At 37.9% G+C, this 12,070-nt stretch overlaps 3 protein-coding genes across 5 annotated transcripts in view; 2 read left to right on the top strand and 1 right to left on the bottom strand.

Moving 5' to 3' along the window:
* Positions 1–9,321, top strand: part of LOC141586182 (ribonuclease 1-like) — an 84,443-nt gene extending 75,122 nt beyond the window's left edge. Inside the window, exons 2-3 of the mRNA XM_074407328.1 lie at positions 8,681–8,876; positions 8,959–9,321. Of these exons, the coding sequence (XP_074263429.1) occupies positions 8,681–8,876; positions 8,959–9,062 (300 nt within the window). The 3' untranslated portion in view covers positions 9,063–9,321. The remainder of the gene's footprint in view (positions 1–8,680; positions 8,877–8,958) is intronic.
* Positions 479–2,842, top strand: LOC141586177 (F-box/kelch-repeat protein At3g23880-like). 2 transcript variants are annotated; one of them, XM_074407316.1, is made up of 2 exons: positions 479–673; positions 1,411–2,842. In XM_074407316.1, exon 2 carries the CDS (start codon positions 1,414–1,416, stop codon positions 2,722–2,724), a length of 1,311 nt encoding a protein of 436 aa, XP_074263417.1. In that variant the 5' UTR covers positions 479–673; positions 1,411–1,413; the 3' UTR covers positions 2,725–2,842. The 2 variants fall into 2 exon arrangements, with proteins under 2 accessions (XP_074263417.1, XP_074263418.1); XM_074407317.1 differs by having other exon boundaries at positions 1,365–2,842.
* On the bottom strand, positions 4,147–11,891 carry LOC141586180 (F-box/kelch-repeat protein At3g23880-like). 2 transcript variants are annotated; one of them, XM_074407325.1, is made up of 5 exons: positions 11,707–11,872; positions 9,074–11,053; positions 8,453–8,590; positions 6,587–7,124; positions 4,147–5,839 (listed from the first exon to the last, which is right to left on the bottom strand). In XM_074407325.1, exon 5 carries the CDS (start codon positions 5,720–5,722, stop codon positions 4,421–4,423), a length of 1,302 nt encoding a protein of 433 aa, XP_074263426.1. In that variant the 5' UTR covers positions 5,723–5,839; positions 6,587–7,124; positions 8,453–8,590; positions 9,074–11,053; positions 11,707–11,872; the 3' UTR covers positions 4,147–4,420. The 2 variants fall into 2 exon arrangements, with proteins under 2 accessions (XP_074263426.1, XP_074263427.1); XM_074407326.1 differs by lacking the exons at positions 4,147–5,839; positions 6,587–7,124; positions 8,453–8,590 and having other exon boundaries at positions 9,439–11,053; positions 11,707–11,891.
* Between the last annotated feature and the right edge of the window lie 179 nt (positions 11,892–12,070).

Raw genomic sequence — 12,070 nt, 5'->3', positions numbered from 1 at the left:
AACACGGCTTTATAAGCACAAATAGGATTATACATCCAGTTGTACCATAAGCATGGTACAACCAAGTATAAGAATCCGAGCTTACGTGTATTTTTTCTGAGCTAATTTAAATTTCATGTTTTTAATGTGTAAATGGATGAATTCAATACTTTCTAATAAAGCTCATATTCTTTAATATAAAGCTCGATACTTTGACACAAAGCTCGTGTTCTACACTCGTACAACATATACAAACCTGGTTGTATAGTCCATGAATTGCTTTATAAGAACACGCTTTTACATTTGTGACAGACAATATTCCTCACAAGCGTGTGACAGATCAAATAAAATTCACATGGGTAGATAAAAACAAATGATTTGTGACTTTCTAGACACCACTCTGGGTTTTGTCTTATCTACCAATGTGAGTTATGTATAATCCGTCGCAAATTTATGAGAGATATATGATATATCCGTCATATCTCATATGAGAGACTCACCGCTGAAAAAAATGGTAGGAAATAGGGAGAAAATGGAAGAAAATTAGGTGGATTATTTATTGCTCACATGTCATAACCCACCCCAAATAAGGCATTAAAAACCAGAACACAAAAAGACCAGCAATCCAGCATGATATAATGATATCATAATCTTGCGAGTTTAAACCATTAATTTCTTCTAAATTCAAATATTGGTATGTGTATTTTACTCTAATAATCTCTTCAATTATGCTATTCTTATGTGGTACTTGATTTATCATCCTACGTTTTTTTGATCGCAAACCCCACTTAATTTTTTTGATTTCTCAATTTTTTTCTTAAACCATGCATTATTCTTTGATTTTTTTTTTTTGGGTTTGTTATTATTACTCCTCCTTTATAGATATATGATAAATATTTGCTTTAAATTTTGTGGTATGTAATGTGGCATAGTCTATTGTGATTTTGGCAGCAGAATGTACTGAACACGATAATCTCAAATTGAGTGCCACCATTTTCCAACATATGATGTTACATAGACTTGGCAATGGGTCAACGGCCTTGGGGTTTTTTTTGGGTCGGGTCATTTTCGGGTTTAACAAAAGTTGGGTCGGATCAGGTCAATTCGGGCTTGGGTCAAGTTCCGTGTCCTGAGTTTGGGTATCGGGTTGGGTCCATTTTGCCATGTCTAGTGTTACATATGGGAGGGAGATGATAGGGAGCGAGACCAATTGAGCTACACTCACTCAGTGAATACTTGAGCCTTGCTGTTGTGCCATGTATAAGCAATGATCAGTGACAGAGCTCCCCACTCATTTTCTTAGACAATTATAGATAATCAATGGCTAGATACTTCTACGATTACACAATCTTGATTATAACTTTAACATAGTCATGTATTTTCAGGTTATGTTGTTCAGTTGTTGCTTACTTACTCATTTTAATATTCCAGAATATGGAGTTGCCGGATGAATTGCTGATCCTAATTTTTGTATTATTACCCGTAAAATCCCTTTTGCTTTTCAAATGTGTCTGCAAACATTGGCTTTCTGTCATTCAAAGCCCTCAATTCGTAGAGTACCACTGTCGTCTTTCTGAAACCAGGAGCGGTGCTAAACTCCTGTGTTACCGCAAAGACCCCGTCACTGAAACTTATGTCATATCCATCGTTGATCGTCACACCCTTGGCAAACTTGAAGATCTAGAATGGCCCCCATTTTTGGAGGAAGAAGGTTTAGATGAAGACGTAGAATGGCCCCCTTTGGTGGTGGAAGAAGGTTATACGGGTCCTACAAGTTTTCTTAGGCGAATCAAAATATTTGGACCGGTTAATGGAATTTATTGCATATTCAGAAGTTTAATTGATAGGTGGGTTGGCACCTTGACTCTGTGGAACCCGGCAACTCGAGAGTATAAACACATTCACCCCCAAATCTCGTTTCCTTTTCCAATGCATTTGTTGGGTTTTAAAGATTACGCTTTAATGCAATTTCATCAGCAAGAGCCTGTATGTTTGAACATCGGGTTTGGTTTTGATCATACAACTAATGACTATAAGGTGGTGGTGATTTGCCAATGGCATGATGAGGAAATGGGCGAGGATGTACGCTGGCATCTCAGGGTATATAACCATGCCTCGGATACTTGGAGAACTGTTTATTCTCTCAACCGCTTAGTCGATCCACATCCGTTATTTGAAGGTTCAGACCTCCCTTTTCCACAAATTGAATACGATCCGCCTATTTCTCACTGCCTGCTCAATGGAGTGTTTCACTGGGCTTGTTCTGTTGGCCTTGGTAATGATAGTTTCAATGCTGTCCTTGCATTTGACATGACTAGTGATGTTTTGCGATTAATGAAAGGACCTCCTATCCCGTGTCATCTCATAGTGTACTCGAGTGTATGGGTGCTCAAAGACACTATTGCTGCGGTTATTTCTACATATGATCCTTTGAATGATTCTTTGAATGATCCTCTGAGAGATATTAAGGTATGGATGATGATGGAATATGGCGTAGATGATTCTTGGGTCATGCTTTTTAAATTTAATGGAGTTAGCAATTGGGCTCCTGTTGGGATCCCTTATAATGACCGGGTTTTCTTTGATGACGAGAGTGGTCATCTCATCTCGTCTGACATCGATGAAGATCATCAAGTTAAAGAACATGATGTCTATGGAATGACTTACCCAACGCTTAACGGCATCCGTGGGACTCTTGGGATTTTGGATTATGTCGAGACCCTTACTACACTTAAGCCAGTGTAGCCAGCTATTTTGCTCTAATACAAAGTTAGTTGCTATCTAGCAACTAATTAAATCATTAGTTGCTAAGTACTCTAATACTAAAATTTCGCAAATTATATAATATGACTTTTTTTTTTTTTTTTTTTTTTTTTTTTTTGAAAGAGCGTTCCTCAATTGACAATGGCACACATGAGCCACCTGAAATAAGACGGTCATATTATTTTTATAAAAGGTAATTCATTTAATGCTAAAAAGAGGTAATTCATCTTTGGATTGAAGCCTCCTACTTTGAAGTGAAGGAGGTTAGGCTTGCCGGAAAAAAGGTTAGGTTACGGCCATGACACCATGATCTCATCTCCGTACTACACTAGTGCTACGCAACTCAAGCCCGTGTACGTAACAAGCTACCAGCCGAAGAACCTATGTTCATGTTCTGTCATCCTAGGGAGTCGTGTGTGAGACAATCTTACAAGCTCACAGACTTATAAGACGTTCTAGAAGTAATTCGTCCCCCTAACGATAAATCGTGACATCACACACAATATCAAATTAGTGTGCTTGCAACGTTGCCTATGAAAATGATATATAACAAACATGACGTCTACTAATACGCACAAAATTTGCATGGGACGTTAGACGTCCCAATCACTTATATGCATACAATCATTATATAAAGACGCTTGTGCTGATCATTAAACATCCGAGCCAATATAAAGCCATTAGTAATACACATTTATATTATATTTATAATTATTATTATTATGATATCTGTCCCGATTATTTGTTTACCTTTGATTAAATCTCTTTCTAAAAATGAAAAAAAGATGATTATCCTTGCTAAGAACGAAACACAGATGATTGATACCCACACCAAAACCCTCCTTTAGCTGCATGATTTTGGTCCAATCTAGGCCTCCAAACTTATGTTAATCCCAGTTCGAGCCCAATAATTTGCGACAACGATACAGGATCGTACGTCCAAGTCCATGCTCCAAAAATCCATTTGGATCGGCCAACATACTTTAAGACGGATCTTCATTGGAAGAATGAATTTGACATTCTAGATAGAAATCTTTTTTTTTTTCCGGCAATTGGTAAGCAAGAACGTCTTACATATTAACCGCTCTTCTAGCTAACTTATGAGCTACTTTATTACAATTTCTAGATATCATGAAATCTTACCCGTGCGAAACTAATAGCATGCTTTAAAATTTAAACTACTCGGCAAACTGACATGTTTATTTATGTTTTAATCGGAGTAATATTTCTATGTGAACTCTATGTCGAAGATCAGTCTATATGTTTACGTATTTATGTTGATGACGCGATTAGCGATTAAATGATAAATTCTCTTTGGCCTTTATCCTGTATCAATAAATTCCACAGTTTACATGAACTGAATATTCTGTTTATCAAAAGTCAGTACAGTAAACACTGAACTTTGTGTTTGCAAATTGCAATATAGCCATTGATAAAAATTGAAGTTACTCGATCGGAAGAAAAATTGAGCAATGCATGCAGAAGAGAAATTGTAGCAAGTCAGACATAAGATTTGAGAACATCAGGGCAAAGTTAAAAAAAAAATAGAGTATACACACACCACTCTCAATATACATGCCACTCTCACTATAAGACTGTCTTACATAAAATCGTCTCGTACAAGACTAGTTACAGGAATTACATAACATGAAGGTAGAAATTTGCAGCTGGAAGCCTGCTACACTGACTTGACTCGCTTGAGCGTGGTAAAGGTTTCGACATAGTCCAAAATCCCAAGAGTCCCACGAATGCCTTCAAATGTTAAGTCAGTCATTCCATAGATATCATGATTTTGAACATGACGAATATGACGATGTTTATCAACGCCAACTGAGAGGAGTTGTCCCTTCCAATCATCAAAAAAAATCCGGTCATCGTAAGGGGTCCCAACAGGAGCCCAACCATTGACCCCTTGGAATCTATATAGTTTGACCCAAGAATTTTCGACACCATATTCCGTCATCATCCAAACTTCAACATCATTCCCATCAAAAGTACCCACAGCACACGAAACGGCTGCAATAGTGTCTTTGAGCACCCACACACTCCAATACAGTCTGAGATGTGTCCGGAGTGGTGGTCCCTTCATTAATCGCAAAACATCAGTACTCGTGTCAAATGCCAGGACAAAATAGCAACCATCATCCCTATGCCGCAGAGAGCAAGCCCAGTGAAAGACTCCATTGAGCAGGCAATGAGAAATAGGCGGGTCGCATTCCATTAGCGGAAAAGGGGGGAATGCACCTTCAAATAATGGATGCGGATTGTCATGGCAGTTGAGAAAACAAACAGTTATCCAAGTATTGGAGGCATGATTATACACCCTGAGATGCCAACGTCGATCAAAGCCCGTATACCCATCTTCCCATTGGCAGATAACAACCACCTTATAGTCACTAGTTGCATGATCAAAACCAAATCCAATGTTCAAACTTTTAGGTTGTTGCTCGTGATATTGCATTAAAGAATAATCTTTGAAACCCGAAAAATGCATTGGAAAAGGAAAGGAAATTTGAGGGTAAATGTGTTTGTACTCTCTAGTTGCCGGGTTCCACAGTGTCAAGGTGCCAACCCACTTATCAACCAAACTTCTGTATATGCAATAAATTCCATTAATCGGTCCAAATATTTTGATCCGCCTAAGAAAACTTTTAGGACCAACACCACCGTTTTCCTCTACATCTTCATCAACACCTTCTTCCTCAAAAAATGGCGGCCATTCAAGATCTTCTTGTTTTTCAAGGGTGTGACTATCAAGGACAGATATGACATGAGTTTTGGTAGTTGGATCTTTGCGGTAACAAAGGAGTTTACTGCTCCTCCTAGTTTCGGAAAGATGACGGTGGTCGTCCACAAATTGAGGGTTTTGAATGACAGAACGCCAATGTTTGCAAACACATTTGAAACGCAAAAGAGATTTTACCGGTAATTGTACCAAAATTTGGATCACCAATTCTTCCGGCAACTCCATGTCTAGCATATTGGTCTATAACACCCACAAGCTTGAGATAATTGTAATAGACACAAAATAAATTGTCTCACAAATTCAAAATCCCCAAAACCTTCCTCAGCAAGTATCCTAAGAGACCGTTTCACACTAAGGCAAAAAGAATAGATAAACTAAATTAATAACCACAAATCATGTGAGAAGTCTTTCATAAGCAATACTGGAAGAGATGTCAAACAGATAACGAAACTCAAGGAAAGGGAAGGGTATAATTAAAACATGGGTATGTCAATGTTCAGAAATCATAAAAAAATGAAAGAATACTTTGCCATCTAAATCACATACAAATATACAATCATAAAATTAAGATATTTTAACAAATAATAATCACATACCAATATGAAGAGAAATAGTACGAGTATTCAAAACCGCGAGTTCATGGTGTCATGGCTGTAACCCGACTTTTTTCCAGCTAGCATAATCTTTCGCTCTACTGTAATTATGATAATTTGTAACTTTGATTGATGGGGTTTTACTTTTTCATTTCAGCCGTTTCCATGGCTTTTTATAAAGAAGATATGATGCTTTCAAAGAATATGTATAATTTCACGGGTAAAATCAAGGATCTTAAACTTTAATATGACAACTTGAATAACGTTTTTTCGCTATTTTCACACTCTTTGAAGGGATAAGGATCCTTTACTCATTCAAAGTAAGGAAATAGTGATTTCTTGCCTCCAAAAATGGTTGACGAGAACAAATCATTGATGAAATGGTCATGTCTATCATACCAATTCAATAAAAAAGAATTAAACAAAAGAAGGATTGAGAAACAAAAATTGTCAAATTAAAAAGTTTCATAATTAAAATTAAAAAGTGAAGCAATCTCGGGCTTACCATATTTGTCAATGGTCTAATGAGATTAACGAACTGCAAATGAAGACAGGATCTGCGGCTAGTAGCAGGCTACACTGACTTGAGTGTGGTAAGGGTTTCAACATAGTCCAAAATCCCAAGAGTCCCACGAAGGCCTTGAAATGTTGAGTAAATCATTCCGTAGACATCATGTTTTTGAAGTTGACGATCTTCATCAATGCCTAACGACAGGAGTTGTTCATTCCAATCATCAAAAAAGATCTGGTCATTGTAAGGGGTCCCAACGGGTGTCCAACCATTAACCCCTTGGAATCTATATAGAATGGCCCAAGAATTTTCGACACCATACTCCATCATCATCCATACCTCAACATCATTTTGATTATCGAAAGTACCTGAAGCACATGAAACCGCTGCAATAGTGTCTTTGAGCACCCACACACTCCAATGCAGTCTGGGATGTGTTGGGATTGGTGGTCCCTTCATTAATCGCAAAACATCAGTCTGGGATGTCAAATGCCAGGACAGTATAGCAACTACCACTGAAATAAAAGATAAACTAAATTAATAACTACCCATCATGTGAGTGGTCTTTCATAAGCACAGATAATGAAATACAAGGAAGGGGAAGGGTATGTTAATGTTCAGAAAATCATCAAAAAAAAAAAAAAAAAAAAATTGAGATCTAAATCACATAAGATCATAAAATCAAGATATTCTAACAAATAATCCCATACCAATATGATGAGAATTTGATACGGAGTATTCAAAACCGCAAGTTCATGGTGTCGTGGCTGTAAACCAACTTTTTCCCGGCAAGCCTATATCTCCCTCCCTCCTGTAACTAAGAAAAACTGCAATCGCGTTTTAATTGAAAGGTTTGACTTATTCATTTCAATCCAATTCCTTTGACTTTTTTTTTTAAAAAGAATATATGATGCTTTCAAAGAATATGTATAATTTCACCGGTAAAATTAAGGATCTTAAACTTGGATGAATTGGTCATGTGCAGCAGCAACAACATTACTTCAATAGTTTCCGCAAGTTGTGGGGTAGGAAAAAAAACATAAAAGGACTGATAAAATCGATTGAAGGATTCAAACAAACATCGCCAGAATAGTCTTTTTTAAACTGACTAATGAAGTTTTCTATCAAAAATTGAAAAGTGAAACAACATCAGGCTTGCCACATTTGTCAATGATACCTCATATGAGATTAAAAAGCTGTAATGTTATACTCACATTCTTAATATTTATGCAATCATCTTCACTTGTCCCTGAGATGGTTTGAAAATAATTCACTAACCCGATAACTAAATAAGGAATTCACAAGGGTTTACGTTGATCACATAAATTCGACTGTCTTATACAAGACCTTTTCACACACCACTCACAGAAATGACATCAAATGATAACAGGATCTGCGGCTGATAGCTGGCTACACTGGCTTGAGCGTGGTAAGGGTTTCCACGTAGTCCAAAATCCCAAAATCCCCACGAATGCCCCTAAATCTTGGGCAAGTCATTCCATAGACATCATGTTTTTGAACTTGATTATCAATGCCAACTGAGAGGAGTTGTCCATTCCAATCATCAAAAAACATCCGATCATCGTAAGGGATCCCCATGGGAGCCCTACGGCCCTACCCTCAACCCATTGGAATTTGTATAGAATGGCCCAAGAATTTTCGACACCATATTCCATCATCATCCATACCTCAACATCAGTCACAGGACACGAAACTACCGCTGCAATAGTGTCTTTGAGCACCCACACACTCCAATACAGTCTGAAATATGTCGGGAGTGGTGGTCCCTTCACTAATCGCAGAACATCAGTATTCATGCCAAATGCCAGGACAAAATAGGAACCATCATCCCTATCCGGCAGATAGCAGGCCCAGTGAAACACTCCATTGAGCAGGCAGTCAGAATTAGGCGAGTCATATTCCATCAGTGGAAAAGGGGGAAATGAACCTTCAAATAATGGATGTGGATCGTCAAAACAGTTGAGAAAATAAACAGTTCTCCAAGTATCGGAGGCATGATTATATACCCTAAGATGCCAACGTTTATTAAATCTGTTCTAACTTCTAATATGACTTACGTTGCATTAGGTTGCTCCAATAAAGTCCCAGCTGGACAAAAGCTGGCCGAACTTGAAGAATCAAAACCAGAATACCATAATTTGGGCGCATGAGTGGACGAAACATGGTACATGCCTAGCTAGCGTGTTGGACCAAACTGCGTATTTCACGAGGTCGCTACATTGGAAAAATGAATTTGACATTCTCGCCATAATGAAGAAGTCTGGTACGCATCTTGCAAACTACGAGTAATATGTTTACGCTCCGCTCCTATAACAATGGTTTTTATATGTGAATTCCATGTCCAGGTCTTAACCCTGGAGGAAGTTACCAGGAAAACGCTATCAAAACGGCCATTGAAAGCCAAGTTAAATCGGACAATAGTACTCGTGTGTGCAAGCAAGACGCCTAACCCTAAACAACTATACCTGGTGGAAGTTCAAATCTGTGTTGATCGTCTGGGAACTCGGGTTACGTCTTGCGCAGCAATGGGTCTCACGGGCGGAAAGCAATGTGACACCAACATTCTGATTACAATAGCTGCATAATAATATCAGTAAAACAGTAAGTAATGGAGAAATAGTATCAGTTGATAAGCTGCCTAGTACAGAGTGATAAATAATGGTGTAATAATTTCAGTAAATGATGAACTTTCTATGTGAAAACAAAAACCGAGAGGTTCCGACTTTGAATCAGTTGAGGCCATTGCAAACCAAGTGGTTCTGACTTTGAAACCAGTTGATCCGAGTCATTCGTGGCTTAATAAATCATAAACCAAGACTAGAGAGTTAGTAAATCCTTAACTCATTGAAAAAGAAAGAGTTCCAGTACAAAGAGTAAAAGAAAAAAATAAAGGCTGCATAAACCTACGTCGCAACATTGTCCTCAACTGATTTGCGAATGAGATAAAAGAACTCCAATGATAGATTCCCAATATCTATGCAATCATCAACCCTATGAATAAATAAGGAATTCATAAAGGTTTACGTTGATCTCGTAATATAAGACCGTCTAACACAGGACTCACTCACTGATATGACATCACATGAAGATAGGATCTGCGGCTGGTAGCTGACTACACTGGCTTAATTAGTTAAGACTTAAGTGTAGTAAGGGTCTCCACGTAATCCAAAATCCCAAGAGTCCCACGGATGCCGTTATGCGTTGGGTAAGTCATTCCATAGACATCATGTTCTTTAACTTGATGATCTTCATCAACGCCCGACGAGATGAGATGACCACTCTCGTCATCAAAGAAAACCCGGTCATCATAAGGGATCCCAACAGGAGCCCAATTGCTAACTCCAATAAATTTAAAAAGCATGACCCAAGAATCATCTACGCCATATTCCATCATCATCCATACCTTAATATCTCTCAGAGGATCATTCAAAGAATCATTCAAAGGATCATATGTAGAAATAATCGCAGCAATAGTGTCTTTGAGCACCCATACACTCGAGTACACTACGAGATGACACGGGATAGGTGGTCCTTTCATTAATCGCAAAACATCACTAGTCATGTCAAATGCAAGGACAGCATTGAAACTATCATTACCAAGCCCAACAGAACAAGCCCAGTGAAACACTCCATTGAGCAGGCAGTGAGAAATAGGCGGATCGTATTTCATTTGTGGAAAAGGGGGGAATGAACCTTCAAATAACGGATGTGGATCGACTAAGCGGTTGAGAGAATAAACAGTTCTCCAAGTATCCGAGGCATGGTTATATACCCTGAGATGCCAGCGTACATCCTCGCCCATTTCCTCATCATGCCATTGGCAGATCACCACCACCTTATAGTCATTAGTTGTATGATCAAAACCAAACCCGATGTTCAAACATACAGGCTCTTGCTGATGAAATTGCATTAAAGCATAATCTTTAAAACCCAACAAATGCATTGGAAATGGAAAAGAGATTTGGGGGTGAATGTGTTTATACTCTCGAGTTGCCGGGTTCCACAGAGTCAAGGTTCCAACCCACCTATCAATCAAACTTCTGAATATGCAATAAATTCCATTAACTGGTCCAAATATTTTGATTCGCCTAAGAAAACTTGTAGGACCGGTATAACCCTCTTCCACCTCGAAAGGGGGCCATTCTACATCTTCATCGAAACCTTCTTCCTCCAAAAATGGGGGCCATTCTAGATCTTCAAGTTTTTCAAGGGTGTGACGATCAACGATGGATATGACATAAGTTTCAGTGACGGGGTCTTTGCGGTAACACAAGAGTTTACCACTCCTCCTGGTTTCAGAAGGCGACAGTGGTACTTTACGAATTGAGGGCTTTGAATGAGAGTAAGCCAATGTTTGCAGACACATTTGAAACGCAAAAGGGATTTTACGGGTAATAATACAAAAATTAGGATCAACAATTCATCCGGCAACTCCATATTCTGGAATATCAAAATCAGCAAGTAAGCAACATAACCTGAAATTAAATATTCCGTACAGCTCTATTGCCAAGTGTCCAGGGCTCTCGCAAATTGCAGGGTAAGGGCCGAAGGGGGTCGGTTATACATAGACATAATCTTCGGAGTTGTTTGATTGCCTTTTAAAATTATGGAACTCCAATCCCTAGGTAAGTGAGAGTACCGACATGAATTGAAGTTCCCACGTTCAACCAAACAACATTTATACAATTACGTGATTTTCAAGTTCATATGAATTTAATCTTCCCGGGAATTCTATCTTACTACGGCGAACAAAACGATTCCTTAGTTTCGCTACATAGAGAGACTGTTACTGTATGAACCAAAATGAAAATTGGGTTGAGTATTACATCGAATACATCAAACATTACCACCACAAAATTTACAGCAATCATTTTTATATGAATGACACTTTCAGACAGCAATAGATAAGTGCATTGTATCCCAAAACCATGAATATGTAAATCTTCATCCCGATCATTTGTTTAACTTTGATTAAAATATCACATATAAATATGTAATATAAAAGGTAAACAAATGATTGAGACGGACGGGTAGGCCGGTAGCATATAAACAATAGCATAATTGAAGAGATTATTAGATCAAAACACACATACCAATTTCAGGAATTGAAGAAATGGATTATACTGCCACAATTATGATATCATTCCTTTGTTCGCCAACCCCTCATTTTATCATGCTTCTTGTAACTTGTTAGTTTTCGGGTATTAATGCCTTAATAGGGTGGAATGGGACTATGGGGGTAAGAATCCACTCTATTTTCTAGAGAAAAATGATCATACATCGGATGTACTACATCCAACTTTTTTATTTTTTGAGCATATAAGTATATTTTTTTGAGCTTATTACCTCAAACTTTATTTGTTTTCTTTGAAGATATGTGTATTTTTTTGAGCATATTAAAGTTTATATGTTAGATTTTAATATTTTTTCCGTCAAAACTAAAATTTAACTATATTT

This window comes from Silene latifolia, chromosome 6 (genome assembly GCF_048544455.1).
Source record: "Silene latifolia isolate original U9 population chromosome 6, ASM4854445v1, whole genome shotgun sequence".
Lineage (NCBI taxonomy): Eukaryota > Viridiplantae > Streptophyta > Magnoliopsida > Caryophyllales > Caryophyllaceae > Silene > Silene latifolia.
This window is presented reverse-complemented; position numbering and strand designations above follow the sequence as displayed.